Below are 16,831 nucleotides of genomic sequence, written 5' to 3' on the forward strand. Positions count from 1 at the left end.
CCTCAATATACAAATGTGAATAAAACATAAAACATTACTCTGTACCTAAGACTCAATTCTGTAAAAATGCAGGTGCTAAACATTAAGTATGTGAGCAGTCCCACTGAAGTTAGTTTAAATTTAAAGTACGTACACCCTGATCCTGTAAACACTTACGTAAGTATTAATATTAAAATTTCAAGGAAGGGTAAAGAATAAACACTTCATCTTTATCTTTACATCTTCAAAACCTGTTAAACAAAATATTTCTTTAAAAATAATGAAGTTAAAGCTGAGAGTGTTTTTAAAATTCAGTTCAGCCAATACCCTAAAATATTTTTAATATTCTATACCTATTAAACTTTATTTAATTTTCTGAAATTCTTAAGAGATCAAGAGAGAAGACATTTCAGGAGTAAGGAGGCTGCATGAAAGAAACAGAGAGAAAAGTGGACTGTATGCATTTGCACATTCAGCTTCCCAGATGATGCTTAACAAAAGATGCAATTCAATTCTGCACTTTCAACCTTCACTGGCATCCATAGCTATGCAAGAATGGTGGTTAATTTATATTTTGAACGCTAATCTATATCATTCTCCTTAAGCTATGTTATGAAATAATTTGTGCTGCCTCCTTCTGCCTCCAAAGCAGCAACTGATTTTGTCTTGCATGATTGCTTTAGCATCAGGGCCTAAAACCAGCACTGAGGCAATTCAGTAAGCATATCCAAGGAGTCCCCAGACAAAAGATGAACTGCAAATCTGGAAGTGCCAAAAAGTTATTCCTGAGATGAAAAAAATAAAGTAAATAAATAAATAAAAATCTTTCTGTGCTCCCAGCCCTCTCTTAGCCTAATATGTGGACATATACAGCATTTTTCTGGGCTTAACTCACTTCATTTTAGCTTTGCAGTTCAACTTTATTATTTATTTCTTAAACATTGAGAGCACATTTGTTACTGTGTAAGATCTGACCACAATCATCTTACACAATCTTAAAGACAGACTAAGATCAGACAAATACAAAGTGGGTGGTAGGGTGTTTTGGGTTTGTTTGTTTGTTTTTACATTTGGATGGTGATGGCTTAATTTTGACAGAGGAAGGACTTGTGAGCCTTATGGACAAAGATTTTTCCTCCTTTTAACTGATAATGCTTACACTCATAGTACCAAGTTGAGGCAAATTTAGTTTCCATTTTCTGACACACGTAGATGATAATAGTCAATTAAAAAGTCTGCCTATCAGGGAAATCTACCTACAATACCACCAACACCAAACTGGCTGCAAGGTGCACAGCCCACAGCAAAGAAACTACACCTCTACCCCGCTATAACGCTGTCCTCGGGAGCCAAAAAATCTTACCGCATTATAGGTGAAACTGCGTTATATCAACTTGCTTTGATCCACCAGAGTGCACAGCCTTCTCCCCTCCTCAGCGCTGCTTTACCGCGTTATATCCGAATTCGTGTTATATCGGGTCGCGTTATATCGGGGTAGAGGTGTACATGGAAGTGATCTCTCTGGTCTCTATTTGCAAAACTCCATAAATTCCCAGTTTTCAGATCTTTCAAAATCCACTCTTTCTACTGAAAATGTTCCAAACAGAAATTGATCCAGCTCCAGCATTAACAATCCTGCTCAGCAATGAATGGAGTAAAGGTATACTGAATCTATTACCATTATAATAATTTTTAAAGCACCCATCGCCATGAGATCTGGGTGTTACACAAAACTTAAGTAGAGATTCAAATCTCAAAAAGAGACCAAATTTCATGCTTCCCATCTGCCTGCAGATTTACCAGAGAGCTAGAAAAGCAGGATTTAATTAGTATGGAACACCTGAACAAAGAGGTAGGTTTTGAAGTTCTTTCTAAAAGTGGCTAGGTTCATGCTTAACTGTATTTCCATAGACAAAATATTTTAGAGGTGCAACTCTCCTATCAAGAAGCCTCTACCATAAACTTTACCATTGGAGCCAGAAAGTTGTAATATTCTGGATGAACACGGGCATAGACAACTGGGGACTAAGGAAGCTATAGCCCTCCTCCCCTTTCCCCCAAAAACGTAGAAACTGTATTAATAAAGAAACAATGAATTGGGAACTGGAGTTCATTTATCTCATTTTAATAAAAGTGAAGAAATTTCGTTACGGTGCAAAACTACTAATTGAAATGATATTCAAAAGCTATTTTTTTTTAATTCTAGTCCCCCCCAAAATACAAAAAGGTTATTTATGTCCCTGATGAGTGTAGATGTATGGTAGTTTGGAGATGATGAGACAGCCTTAAGGTCTTAGCCTGGGCTTAAACCCATTTAGGGCTTTATATATGGCAATCGGTACCTTGAATTTCACACACCAGTCAAATGGCAACAAGTCCAGACAGGCAGCTATAGTCTGGACTAGAGGGAGTTTCCAGCAGACTTTAACAGATAATCTTAGATAAACTTTAGTCCTAGACTAGGATAGTTGAGCTAAGAGGTTATGAAGGCAAGAATGATTGATGCTAGAACAGCATTTGAGGGGTAGAGGCATAGTTTTCTTTGCCCACTGTAGGTGAAAGAATGTTGTTCTTGCAAGCAATGCATCCTGAAAGTTTAGCCACAGTGAGAAATCTAAAACCCAAAGATTCCCTGTCACACTGATGATCTCTACAGCTTCCCTCTTATGTTTCCAGGTTTTTTAAATGAAATTCACACTTGGGAGCATTCTTACCCTAATTCTTGCTCAGATAATGAGAATAATTGATCACTTCACCACTACATTTTTAACTGGGAACAGAAATTAGTTTCCCTGGCTAACAGAAGGAACTAAAGTCAGATAGGAAAGAACACAGCCTAAGGACCATATTGTGCCTGGCCTCTGCACAGGTCTGTAAAAAGGGGAGAATAAGACGGGGAAGTAGAGTAGCACAAGGAGCCTTCTCCCCACCCTGTGGAGAGGCCAGGCACAATTTCCGTTAGGACTGAAGTGCTAGCAACCCCCAAAAATAGAGAGAATAAACTAAAACATGCCCCACATCAACTAGCAGAGCCATCTAGCTCAGAGAAGCGACTATGCAGGGTGCTGAGACATTCAGGGAAGCAATTTGCTTCTCTGGGAACAGTGCCTCCTAAAGCCCCGCTGGAGCAGCGGCTCCACACTGCCTCCAATAAAGGCCAGTACCATAATCACATAATCTGGCCCTAAGCCTGTGATTTTTTTTTTAAATCCTCTTTTCAAGATGGCTAACATTTTGTTAGCCGGGGAAGAGCCTGCCATCGTGTGTGTCTTCTTTCTTGCTCTCTCCATACCTGGAATGATCTCCCTACTCCAGTGCAGTAGGCTTCCCACATCTCCTCATTCACATCTCTTCTGAAGCTGCAAATTTTTAAATTTGGCAAGAAAAGTGTCTGTAAATATTAACATCACTTTCCTGAAACTGGAACTAGACAAATAAAACCTTTGATTCAGTTCATCTCCTAAAAGAAAGTTGTATAGGAGGACTTTTTTAAAACAGATTTAGACAGTTTATCTTTTAAAAACAGATTTTGAAAATAGAATATTGACTACATACCTGCCCATCTAAGTCAAATGCCAAGCAAGCTATACCATGTGTGTGAACATCTTTCAGTATCGATATAGTTTGCACAGTGTATGAATCCCAAACACAGATATATGGTTCTTTTCCAACTTGACCTGTTGCCACCAACACTCGTTCAGGATGCAAAGCAAGGCTGCCAAAAAAATGAAAAATAATTTCAAATATTAGAACTTTTGTCCAAGGAACTTGTACATTATTTAGCTCGTTAATCAAATGTTAGTTTAATTCCTTAAACAAAAGTCAACTTTTATAACAAGTTTTCCCATTGACACAACAAGATGTCACAGTATCATCCTGTAAGACAACTTTCATGGTAGCCATACAACTTTCTTTCACACAGTTCTACCAACCGAACTTTAATCTTCCATGAATCTTTCCCAATGTGAAACTTATTTCATAACCTATCACACTCACTAAATCTTCTGTTCTGCAACATACATGCTTTACCAAATTCTTCTGATTAATTACTACTTCCCATTTTCTCCTGTTTAAAAGAACACCAACACAAAACATATAATTTTGAATTAAGGACAGTTGACTTAAAATATAATAAAATAACTAATACTTATTTAACACATGATATGGTGAATATGTAAATGGGGTATAACAGAGGACCTGAAATCTTCCAGTTTATATTTCATATCAAAGGAAGATAGGTAAGAGAGATGTATACCTAGAGAAATCCAATCTTTTTGTACAAACTGGATACAGCAAAACAGAGTGATCTGTGAAATGCTCTACTTGACCCAGGAAGGTAACCATTTGAAAGGTGACTCTATACCAGTGGTCACCAACTGGTAGATCATGATCAACTGGTTAATCCAAAAGGATATCCCAGTCGATTGTGCTCTCTGGTGGTGTAGCGTGGCTGCCGCTAAGGCAGGTGCCTGCCCCAGCCCCATGCCGGTCCCAGAAGTGGCCAGCGCATCCCTGGGGGTGGAGAAGCAGAGGTTTCCCTCTGCATGCTGCTCCTACCTGCAAGCAGCTCCCATTGGCCAGGCACAGGAACGGGGAGTTGTGGCCAATGGGAGCTGTGGGGGTGGTGCTTGCAGAGAGGGGCAGCACACGGAGCCACATGCCCCCCTCCTTAGAGCTTTTTAAGGTCAGGCTTGACAAAGCCCTGGCTGGGATGATTTAGTTAGGGATTAGGTTCTGCTTTGAGCAGGGGGTTGGACTAGATGACCTCCTGAGGTCCCTTCCAACCCTGATATTCTATGATTTTATGATTCTAAGCAGGGCACAAACCCCAAATTGCTTGTGAATTCTATACTTAGCTTTCACCAACCAAGAATCAAGTGTAAACTCCTCAGGCACTATAACAGCCTAAACATGGAGTTACAGACAGTCCCCTTGGGTACTCCGGTCTCTCCTGCCATCTAGGCAAGCTTGCCTTTGTAGAAGATGGTCCCTTAAACAAAAAAAATCACACTAATACTCAGGTTACTCTCAATCCCGAAGGGTCAGTCACTTACCCTAGGTCAATTGCACTCTAGATCTTACATCAAAGACAACCCTTGTGGACAATTTTATAATTAACTAAAGTTTTAGTAACTAAGAAAAAGAAATGAGTTATTTACAAAGTTAAAGCAGATACACACACACACACAAATAAGTTACAGTCTTAGATTCCAAAAGGTGATAGAAGTTGCTGCAATAAGCAAACTGTATATATCCTTTAGGGCTAATCCAGGCTAAGCAGCTGGGGATCCTTTGCTTATGTTTAGAAATCTTGCTCTCCCAAAGTCCAAGCATCATAGAGATACAGTTCTTCTGTCAGGGATTTTTATTCCCTTCCTCCCAAAGTTCAAGATGATGGGATGAGCTCACACACACACATCTCCTCTTTATGGGGGAGGGAGAAATGTAGTTAATGTCTGTGTTCTTTGATATTTCACAATGTCTCATTTGATTTCAGAGGGCCTTCTTGGTAGGCAGGCACTAATACTGGTGCAGGAAGCCAGTATTTTACATAAACTAATGCTTCTTTCCTGTTTGATGACTTATGGAGGATTACAATGCAAACACTTAATATCACCTTATAACATGGGGTACAGATGTTATCCGATAAGCATTTCATAAAGACTAAACACTTTTATAAATTTAACATATATTTTAACAATATTAACACATAAGTGAGCCAGACTAGTCTCCAGCTATGTATTTCAGTGTTCAGTTAGGACTAAGGCTGTCAATCACAGTTAACTCAAGCAATTAACGCAAAACAAATTAACTAGATTAAAAAATTAATCACGATTAATCGACGTTTTAATTGTACTGTTAAACAATAACAGAATACCAATTTAAATTTATTATAAATATTTTTGGATTTTTTTCACATTTTCAAAAATATTGATTTCAATTACAACACAGAATACAAGGTGTACCGTACTCTCTTTATTATTATTATTACAAATATTTGCACTGTAAAAAAGATAAAATAGTATTTTTCAATTCACCACATACAAGTACTGTAGTGCAATCTCTTTCTCATGAAAGTGCAATTTACAAATGTAGAATTATTATTATTTTGCATAACTGCACTCAGAAAAAAAAATATAAAACTTTAGAGCCTACAAGTCCACTTGGACCTACTGCTTGTTCAGAAAAGCAAGTTTGTTTACATTTATGGGAGATAATGCTACCTGAAAGTAGCACTGTTGTAGCCAGAGATGCAAGGTATTTACATGCTAAACATTTGTATGCCCCTTCATGCTTCAACTTGTAGATTGCTCCATCTTTTTTTCATCTTTTTACACTGCAAATATTTGTAATCAAAAATAATAATTAGGGCTGTCAATTAATCACAGTTAATGCATGCGATTAACTCAACAAATTAACACTTTTTTTAAACAAGCATTAATTGCACACCAGGGCACCATGCACAGGTGGGCACTGCCACATGCCTCCAGGGCAGCAGTGTCCCTCCTCCCATCACCCTGCTCCTCTACTGCTTCCGCCTCTTTCCCACCCCCATTGAGTCACCCCTAGCCAAGCAGCTCCAGATTGGAAGCCTGTCTCCTGTCTGCTGCACAGAGCAGGGGTGAAGAAGGTTGATATCGGGGTGTTCCCTTTCCTGCACCAGAGTACCCAGTCACCACTGAGCTAGGATCCGAGAACAAGATTTGCGGATGATACGAAACTGGGAGGAGTGGTAGATACGCTGGAGGGCAGGGATAGGATACAGAGGGACCTAGACAAATTGGAGGATTGGGCCAAAAGAAATCTGATGAGGTTCAATAAGGATAAGTGCAGGGTCCTGCACTTAGGACGGAAGAACCCAATGCACCGCTACAGACTAGGGACCGAATGGCTAGGCAGCAGTTCTGCGGAAAAGGACCTGGGGTGACAGTGGATGAGAAGCTGGATATGAGTCAGCAGTGTGCCCTTGTTGCCAAGAAGGCCAATGGCATTTTGGGATGTATAAGTAGGGGCATAGCGAGCAGATCGAGGGACGTGATCGTCCCCCTCTATTCGACATTGGTGAGGCCTCATCTGGAGTACTGTGTCCAGTTTTGGGCCCCACACTACAAGAAGGATGTGGATAAATTGGACAGAGTCCAGCGAAGGGCAACAAAAATGATTAGGGGTCTGGAACACATGAGTTATGACGAGAGGCTGAGGGAACTGGGATTGTTTAGTCTGCAGAAGAGAAGAATGAGGGGGGATTTGATAGCTGCTTTCAACTACCTGAGAGGTAGTTCCAGAGAGGATGGTTCTAGACTATTCTCAGCGGTGGAAGAGGACAGGACAAGGAGTAATGGTCTCAAGTTGCAGTGGGGGAGGTTTAGGTTGGATATTAGGAAAAACTTTTTCACTAGGAGGGTGGTGAAACACTGGAATGCGTTGCCTAGGGAGGTGGTGGAATCTCCTTCCTTAGAAGTTTTTAAGGTCAGGCTTGACAAAGCCCTGGCTGGGATGATTTAATTGGGTATGGGTCCTGCTTTTGAGCAGGGGGTTGGACTAGATGACCTCCTGAGGTCCCTTCCAACCCTGATATTCTATGATTCTAAGTGGAGCCCGTCTGCTGCTGGCTTGGGAGTGAGTGCTGCCGACAACAGCTGCTGATGGCTAAACAAGATTCCTGAGTGCTCTGCTTAGAGACAGCACTCCCCCAACACACACACACTTCCTTCCCCCCGGCCCACCAAAAATATTTAAATAAATGGTATTATTTTAACAGTGCAATTAAAATGTCAAAATTAATTGTGACTTTTTTTCAATCTCACAATTCATTTTTAAAATAATCTGACAGCCCCAGTTGAGACCTCAGGGCCTTGGCATGAGCTGGCACCTGATCTGCCAGCAACACACCAGGAACTTGATAAGTAAGTTTAGAAAAGACAAAGGGTGCTCTGGACATAGAAGGGAGAGGGTAGATCAAGCTCGTCATGGAGCTATTAAAGAAGACCAATTTAAAATGTAAGATTTATTTTCTCTATAACTAACCTAAAAGAAAACTACCTTCTCTGTGTTTTGCAAAGCATGCAGATGAGGTATGTTATGCCAACTGCTTCTTTAGTTTTACAGTAACTCCTCGCTTAACGTTGTAGTTATGTTCCTGAAAAAAGCAACTTTAAGTGAAACGATGTTAAGCAAATCCAATTTCTCCATAAGAATTAATGTAAATAGTGGGGATTAGGGAAAATGTTTTTCACCAGACAAAAGTCTATATTATATTACACAGTATAAATTTTATACAAACAATTTAATACTGTACACAGCAATGAAGATTGTGAAGCTTGGTTGAGGTGGTGAAGTCAGAGGCTGGGATATTTCCCAGGGAATGCCTTAGTGCTAAATGATAAACTAGTACTCAGCTGAGCCCTCAAGGGTTAAATACATTGTTGTTAATGTATCCTCACACTCTACAAGGCAGCACAAATGGAGGGAGGGGAGACAGCATGGCAGACAGAGACAGAAAGACACACCCTGTGTGCAAGAGAGAGATGTGCATTGCCCCTTTAAGTAAGCTGACCCCACTCTAAGTACATTGCCTTTTTAAGTAGATCAGCAAGTTGAGACAGCAGCTGCTGCCAGAAAGCTCCCTCTGTCCTGAGCCCTGTCATGTCCCTCCCTGCTCTATGGAGATGGGGTAAGCGGGGGCAGGAGCAGGGGGGAGGGTGACACCTTGACATTAGCACCCTCTTTCCCCACCCGGACAACAAGCAGGAGGCTCCCAGGAGCAGCTCATGGCAGTGCGGGGAGGGACAGCTGAACTGCCCAGCAATTGATAGCCTGCTGGGCGGCTGCCGCACAGGGAACTTAGGGGGGTGGGGAGCTGATAGGGGGGCTGCTGGTTCACCCTGGTTCCAAGCCCCCACCAGCTAGCTCCAACAGGATGCTCTTTCTGCAAGCAGTGGACAAAGTAGGCAGCTGCCAAACAACGTTTTAAGGGAGCACTGCACAACTTTAAACGAGCATGTTCTCTAATTGATCAACAACGTAATAACATTAACCGAGACAACTAAGTGAGGAGTCATTGCACTACATTTTTTCTCTACTTCTAATAAATCTTGTGTTTATGAATACTACTGTTGTATGAATAATTTCATATAGCACAATGACTCAAGCACTTCCTCCTGGCTCTGAGCAATATTAGCACATCCCTCCCGGGGAAAGGAACAATGTGCATGTGTGGAAAGGAGTAAAAGGACCTGATGCGGGGAGAAATGTTGGAAGTGAAAGGATCTGAGTTGGACAAAGTAGGGGTAAAGGAAAGAGGACTGGACAGATGATAAGAAAGCAGGGGAGGCAAAGAGTTGAGGAGGAAAACTGGAGGAGAAAGGACCAAGTGAAGAACAAAGGAGAAAATGATGGAGGAGAAAGGATGGGGAAGTGACTGGAACTAAAAGAGGAAAAGGAACAGTGAAGATAAAAATATGAAAAGGATAGTCTTCTGTCTAATTCATGAGACTTGAAATCAGGACCCCTGGGTTCCATCCCTGGCTCTGCCACTAACTTGTCATTTAATCTTAGGCAGGACAATCAATCAGTTCCCCCCATCTCTAAAACAGAGTTAATAATCTGATGGAGGAGGACTGTATAATTACATGGACAGATAGACTTTATTATAATACTTCCACCCCTCATAATTAGGTACAAGCATCTTACCTGCTTTCACATGGAAAGCATTATACTGTATAAAGTAGCAAGTATTATCATAAATATATTTTTATTTGATGGGAAGAACAATCTAAATAAGAAAAGATTCACAAGTGCAGAGGAGAATGAAATCTCCATTACAACGCAGTAGCTCTGCTGCATATACTACAGCAAGGCTAATATAGCTAAACAACCTTAGTAGTATGCTATGGATTACTGGACACCAATAGCTATATAATAGCCAACATTTTGAAACCTAGGTGCCTACAGTTAAGCTCTTAAAATTGTTATTTAGGTGCCCAAATATGAAGACTTGATTTTGAAAGTACTGAGCACTTCCAGCTGCCACTGACTTCCACACCATGAAACTTTGACCTCAATAGGAACTGCAGGTGCTCAACACCTCTGAAAAATCAGGCAACTTTATTTAGGTGTCTTAAAATGGATTTAGGAGCTTAGTGTTTGTTTGTTAGTTAATTTTTAAATTATTGTGTAATAAGGGCATTTGATCTTGGAAATTTTAGCTTTTTTGAAAAATCAGCTGAATGCTATGAAGTAAATATTATTAGGTAGTATTTTGTGGCAGTATCTATTAAAATAACACTGCTTTTCCCAGATGTTTTTCTAAAACATCTTAAGACAGTGATAACTAATATACTTTAGCCATAAGCTGTGGAATAAAAATGCATATTGAGATAATAAAGACTGACTTATAAACTAAGACATTACTGCCATTATTAAGATAACTGGATTTTTTAAACACTGTTTTTCAGTGATCTGGTCATGTAAATGTACAATATCAGTTTTAAAATTACACCAGCTTGGCTCAATGGTACATTCTTGAAGCCGAGTCTGTCCTATATTATGATTGCACCAGTTCTAACTGTCATAGATGAGAAATTAGCAGCACCCAAAGATGTAATTAGCAGAATAAAAATATCCATAATATTCCACAATATCCATAAGCTTTATCATTGACAAAAACGTATTAAACTTATCTTGCACTTTTGTGAATTAAGGCAAAAATCTCAATAGATCTAGAAATGAAAACAGAAACCAAACTTATGCCTTAAAATGTTTTATTTCTAGAAGCTATTCATGTACAGAAGCACAAAATTAGGCTTAGCAAACTTCAGGGGGAAAAAAAACAATAAGATTGCAGAAAATGGTAAATCTGTATTTTTTTCCCTATCACTTTCTACCATATAGAGTCAAGCAGTGCTTAGCCTTTGTCAAAAATACAAATTCCTACTTGCATATAGAGAATATGTAATTAAATAGAATGCAAAAGCCAAATCCTAATTCATTGTAAAATAAAAATAAAATAAGAATAGGTTTATGCATTGCTGAAGCTTACACTAATAGAGGCATACTGAATGAAACTAGTAGCTAGATATTTTTACTAACCTGGCCTCCACAGTAGTCTATATAAGCACTTACATACCCACAGATCATATGTATTGACTCATGAAAAATATAATTTGCTTCAGTACAACTGTGTGTTATGTTCACTCTCAGTAACAGCAGCAAATAAACCATCCTGAAACTCTGCCCTAGCAACAACAAAATTACACTTACATACAATGAGTGGGGAAAACACTGGAAAGGACAAGTACAGAATATCTCGCTTCTGCCTATCGTGGAAATGCTCATTGGTACAGAAATTTTGTATCATGATAAAAATTTTGTATCATGATATCATTTTTAAAAAGTCACTAAATTGGACAAATTTGTGGCACCAGAAGTAGAACTAAATGTATTCCTATAATTCACAAAGCATTACCTAAGATTAAATACTTCTTTGAGCTGCATGCTCCACACACCTTCTCAATGCAGCAAGAAAAAGAATGTAAAGGAAATGGAACTGCTCCCTTATCTTCACTGTTACTGTAAAGGAATGCTTGCAAAGATACAGAGAAGGCTGGTGATAAAAAATGCCAAGATCATAACTAACACATGGATAACTTCAGGCAAGTAATGTAGTGCATTTTTTGTGAACACAAGAGAAACAGGAGCCTCAGATACAGGGAAATCTAACACAAAACAAAGTATTTTAAAAATCTCTCTTCTCTGGAGAAAGTATAGGCAATGTATTAAGTGAAATGGATATACTGCTCACACACAGACCATTAGATAATAAATATTTAATATTACGATACTTCTGCTTCACAGTAAGGAGTGAGTTTGGGCTTGGGGAATCACTCCAAAATATTTCAGGTGATTAGGGCTGTCCCTGTCCTCCAAGAGGTGAGTCTTATTGTCTCCCCTCTTCCTCCTATTCTGGGGGTCTGCTTCTGGATATCAGAAGGAGTGGCTTGAAATTAGAGAATGGACTTCTAAAAAGTCCGATTCCCTGGGACCAGCTTGCCCAGGACTGTCCCTCTCTACTTCATGTGGTCCACATGTCAAATGGTTCTGTATTTCACTGAATCCCCCAGTAGGGAGTCCCTAGGATGCTTGTATAGAGGTGGCAGCAGCGGTGAGAGGATTGGGCTAGAATCCATGGTGTTTACCCTGTGTCCAAAACTCCCTATCCACCACTCCAGGAGAGGCAGAGAGGAACAACATGACTGATTTTTGCAGGTAGATAGGTGTGACAGATAGGTGTGGGCTCTGTGGACTTAGGAATTATCTTACATCTGCCTCATGGTCTGTCTTGCATCAATTTCTTCACACAGAGGAGAGGGAAGAGAGCAGTTTGCTGATACAACCAGATTTTCCAAGCCTACCAGTTTCCTTTTCTGCCCAGGGGAGGACAGCTGAGGTGACCCCACCAAGATTGGGTTGCTGAAATTATGCCTGTATCTTGCCCACTGTAGCCATCCCCTCAAATGCTTTCAGGGATTTTCCTGTTCAATGGAGGGACACTGGACTCTGAAGGAAAAACTGCATTCTATCTGTGATGGGTTGTCACCCCCGGGGAGCAGTCTGGGAGCCATGGGAACCACTGTGTCCCCTAACCCCCCAGCTGGGCAGGCCTCTCTCACACTCCTTTGCTGGTGATTCAGCCAGCCTCTCCAGGCCCTGTTATCACCCAACACAAGAGCAGGCAGCACCACACCGGCACCACACCACACGTCTCTACGGCCCCTGTTGGGGGAGGGGAGGGAGGCAGCTCCACACACTGCCCCCACCCCCAGCATTGTCCTCACAGCACCCATTGGCCGGAAATCAGCCAATGGGAGCTACGGGAACAGTGCTTGTGGGCAGCACACGGAGACACACTGTCCCCTTCCCCCTAGGGGCCGCAGAGAGGTGCTAGGAGCCAGCCACTTCCAGGAGCAGTGTGGGGCTATGGCAGGCAGGTAGCCTACCTGAGCCCTGCTGCACTGAGCCCTGCTGCCACCTGTGGTAAGCGCCTCCTGGCTGGAGCCTACACCTTGCACCCCATCCTCCACCCCAACCCCCTGCCTCAGATCAGAATCCCGCTCCTGCACTCAAACTCTCTCCCAGATCCCGCACTCCCTCCTGCACCAGCCCCCTCCTGCACCAAACTCCCTCCCAGGAAAAAGAGTTGTATACAGGGGCCCCACAAAATCTAATAGCCCCGGGCCCACAGAAGAGTTAATCCAGCCCTGTTTGTGTGTTTTCCATTATTTTGAACACAATAATGGGATTCATAATACATTTGTTAGACAAATACTGTTAGTTCTTAACGCTTGGTTTCTTGACAGCAGCATGAAGGCAGTGCTTACTATGTTTGTTTAAATGTGGGATGAGACCAGAGACAAGCACAATGTGACTGAGATCCCAAAGCTGTAATTAGGCTGAGGGCAGAAAGGGATCTTTTGGCAGGTTAGTGTATGACTGACAGCTTTGAAACTTCACTCCCACATTATAAAAGGGAAAGAGAATTAGCATTTGTTGTGTTTTCTTTTTCGGTTTTGTCCTCAATATTGAATTTAAAGTAGACATAGAAAAATAGAGAAGCTGAAGACACAGATACTGTTTTAAAGAAGAGGTTTCCTTAGCAACAAAATATCAGATGAAGATCCAAGAATGTATTCATGTGACTGTGCTTCACAAAACTAGGACACTAGAAAATGCAGAGAAGAATACAGTTGTGGAAGATACCACTCCCTTTGGTATCTTCTAATTAAAAGTATAATTCAAACATCAGAATTATTTTTATGTACTTAAGCATACAAACCATCTTGTATTAAGTTTTTATACATATTTTAGTCACCTTTCCCCCTTTTCTTTGGTTGGGGATCCACCACTTTTTCTCACTTGTCATTTGGGCACACCCTCCCTTCCCCAAACAAGGAGGATAGTAGGAGAAGCTGCAGATCTTTTAATCACACCAATAAATCAGTCCATTTACAGGAAATGCTGTAAGAACACAGACTTTGAAGAGGAATATTTTCTAAGTGAGTTATCTTGGGGATGCATCTATTTCTCACAAACCCAATGGAAGTGGGGGAATGGTCCTGCTATTGTGGGGAACGTTCCTGGCTTATACACTACCCCAGTGAAGTGGGCTAGCGAAAGGATCTGAGTCCTCACTCCCACTTCCTTTACCCAGAGCCCTGTCTGACCTTGAGGACTCCCCTTCCACTCTCCCATGTGGCAGAGTCCTTGTAACCCCAACAAGGCTGGGCCCAGGATTCCTGGGGAGCGTGACCCTCAACCTTGTTGTGGTCACTTAGGGCAGGGGCTAGGGTGTCCCCAAACCAGGGTGCTCTCTCTGCACTGGATGCTTCCCTGACCCATTGATCATTACATACAGTTCAAAGCAAATACAGTTTATAAAAAGGAATCAATTTAAAAAGATAAGGAAAAAATGGGAAAGGTTAAAGGAAAACATGTCACCCTCCTCTGTGGCATGGGGACATCACAACCAGCATCTTTGGAATGTAAGGGAAGTTCAGTCTGTTCCTCACAAGTCCCAGGCCTCCTTCTCAGGCCCTGGCTGTGCTGCAGGGACGCTGCAGGTCAGACACTTGCTCTGGCAGTGGCCACACGCTCTCAGGCTCTAGGTGGCAGGACCCTTCTTCCCAGTGTCGCACCTGTCCCGTCAGGGTTACGATCCCCCTTCAAGTCTGGCCTGCAAGGCGTCTTGGTTGGTGGCATCTCCCTGCGCTGGGCCCGCTGCCCAGGGTCCCCCTCGCTCTCCCCAGCTGCTCACCGCACCCAGATCCACTCTGCCTCAGCACAACTACTGCTACTGCTCTGCCTCCAGCTCCCTGGGCTGCTCCTCTGGACCTGGTTGCTGCAGCTCTCCTCCCAGGACAGGTCTGCTCTGTGGGCTGCTTCTCTGACTCTGCTCCCAGCACTGACCTGCTTCCTGAGCTGCTTTTCTGGCCCCTCTGGGTCTGGCACAGCTCTGCTCTCCAGCTCAGCTTGGGCCCCTGCTTTCTCCTTAGCTCAGCCCCACTCTGTCTGACCCAAGCAATTCCAGCTCACAGGGAGGACGGGACTCCTCTGGCCTCCTGACTTCCTGATTATCCTGCCCGCCCTGTCAATCAGGCTGACCTGGAGCATTGGCCTCTCCCCACTGTTCCTGGGGACTGTCAGTCTCAGGGGCCTGATTTCCCATTGACCCTTCCCCTTTCTTTTAGTACTGGGAGCTAGTCAACCAAAACACCCCCACTGAGTTTTAATAAGGGGACAACAATCACCTTACACCAAGAACCAGGATCCCTAAGGAGACTACCCAATGCTGTATCTTTCACATGGTTATTCAGAGCATTGGTAATGGCATAACCTGCTCTTTTAGAAATCCATTCTAAAGTAAACGTATGCAACTTAAGGAAAATCAGAATAATAAACTGCTTGGAATTGGGAAAACAAAAAACAAAAAAAACCCAGCCACTTGAAAATTAAGTTCTGATTAGTTCCCAAGTCTCTCTCACTGCCCTTCCATATACTACCTTACTGAGAAAGGGTTTACAAACAGCAAAAGTGATACAAGGTCTGTGAAATCCTTTAGTCTGGAAAGCATAACTTTTGGGAAGAAGTAATTAGTCCAGCCAGAAAAAGAGGGAGGGAAAGCTGAATAAATGAGGATATACATTAAGTGAGAATAGAAGACTATAACCAAAGGCAACATCTGATGATGATATCATATCTACTTTGCATTATTTGATAAAAGTAGGTTGAGATTGCCAGGTGGCTGCTCTGTATGTCTCCTTATAAAAGGGTCTAGTTCTGTCTACCCATGACGTGGAGATAAATCTTGCTAAGCATGCGGAGATACTTGAAAGCATCTTCTAGCCCTTCTTATAAGCTTCTTAAATAGAAAACATGACCCAGGTAAGAGCTGGTTATGTAACAGCCTTTCCAGATCTTAGTTCTTGCCAGCATATAAGGTGAACAAGGTATCAGATTTCCTGGTAGACTGTTCTGTCTTAGTAGGTTTGAACGCTGTACTAAGATCTAAGCTATATCATCTTCTCTCTTTAGGATGATTGTTTTTGGACAAAATTAAGGGTAGTGTGATGTCCTGGGTGAGATAAAGAAAGACTGCTGATGAAAATTCTAAAATAGTACTGAGTATAACTTGGGAGAAACTGAAGAAAAAAGTTTTGAAATAAGGTCCCTAATCCCTTTAACAGAAGTGATAGCTATTAAAAGGCAAATGTGGAGGTTTTGCCATTCAAAGCACTTCAACAATACAACCTACATGGTCCAATTGCATGGTGTTACCTTCAGCTTAAGCATCTCTTGAAGGACATACTTGGTCCTGAGGTTCTGCAAGCACCACAGACTCCAGAATTGTTGTTGAAGTGGAAAGAGTCCTATAGATTCACCCAACCAGCTGTAGCCTGTTACAACTTCCTGGTCCAAATGACCCTAAAAATGGATACCTTCTCGTAATTGTTGTTCTTCGAGATGTGTTGTTCATGTTCATTCCAATTAGGTGTGCACAACAGCCGGAAAGTTTTTCCCCGTAGCAGTATCCATACACCTAATTGGAATTGACATGAACAAGCATTCGAAGAAGAATTCAGATTTCCTGTGCCACATCTGGAACAAAAGATGTGTGGGGAAGTGCCTTGCAAAACATTAAAAACCTCTACTTTTGATTTTCAGTTACAGCTAATCCAGCAGAAAGTTATATTTTTGTTCATACTGGTCTATGCATCAGTTATAGTGCATGGGCCTTGCCAAAAGAGACTGCTGCTGGAGATGTGGGTATCTCAGAACAATACTGGCTCACATATTT

The 16,831-nt window shown here is 41.7% G+C and overlaps 1 protein-coding gene across 8 annotated transcripts in view; it reads right to left on the reverse strand.

Annotated features, from left to right (window-relative positions):
- EML5 (EMAP like 5) overlaps positions 1–16,831 on the reverse strand; it is a 295,572-nt gene that overhangs the window by 238,832 nt on the left and 39,909 nt on the right. For all 8 annotated transcript variants that reach the window (XR_012669025.1, XM_048854106.2, XM_048854105.2 and 5 more), the window contains exon 2: positions 3,535–3,694. Coding sequence is in view for 7 of the 8 variants with exons in the window: in XM_048854106.2 (XP_048710063.1) it covers positions 3,535–3,694 (160 nt within the window). In the remaining variant the exon portion in view is untranslated. The remainder of the gene's footprint in view (positions 1–3,534; positions 3,695–16,831) is intronic.

The sequence above is a fragment of the Caretta caretta genome, chromosome 6 (assembly GCF_965140235.1).
Source record: "Caretta caretta isolate rCarCar2 chromosome 6, rCarCar1.hap1, whole genome shotgun sequence".
Classification (NCBI taxonomy): Eukaryota; Metazoa; Chordata; order Testudines; family Cheloniidae; genus Caretta; species Caretta caretta.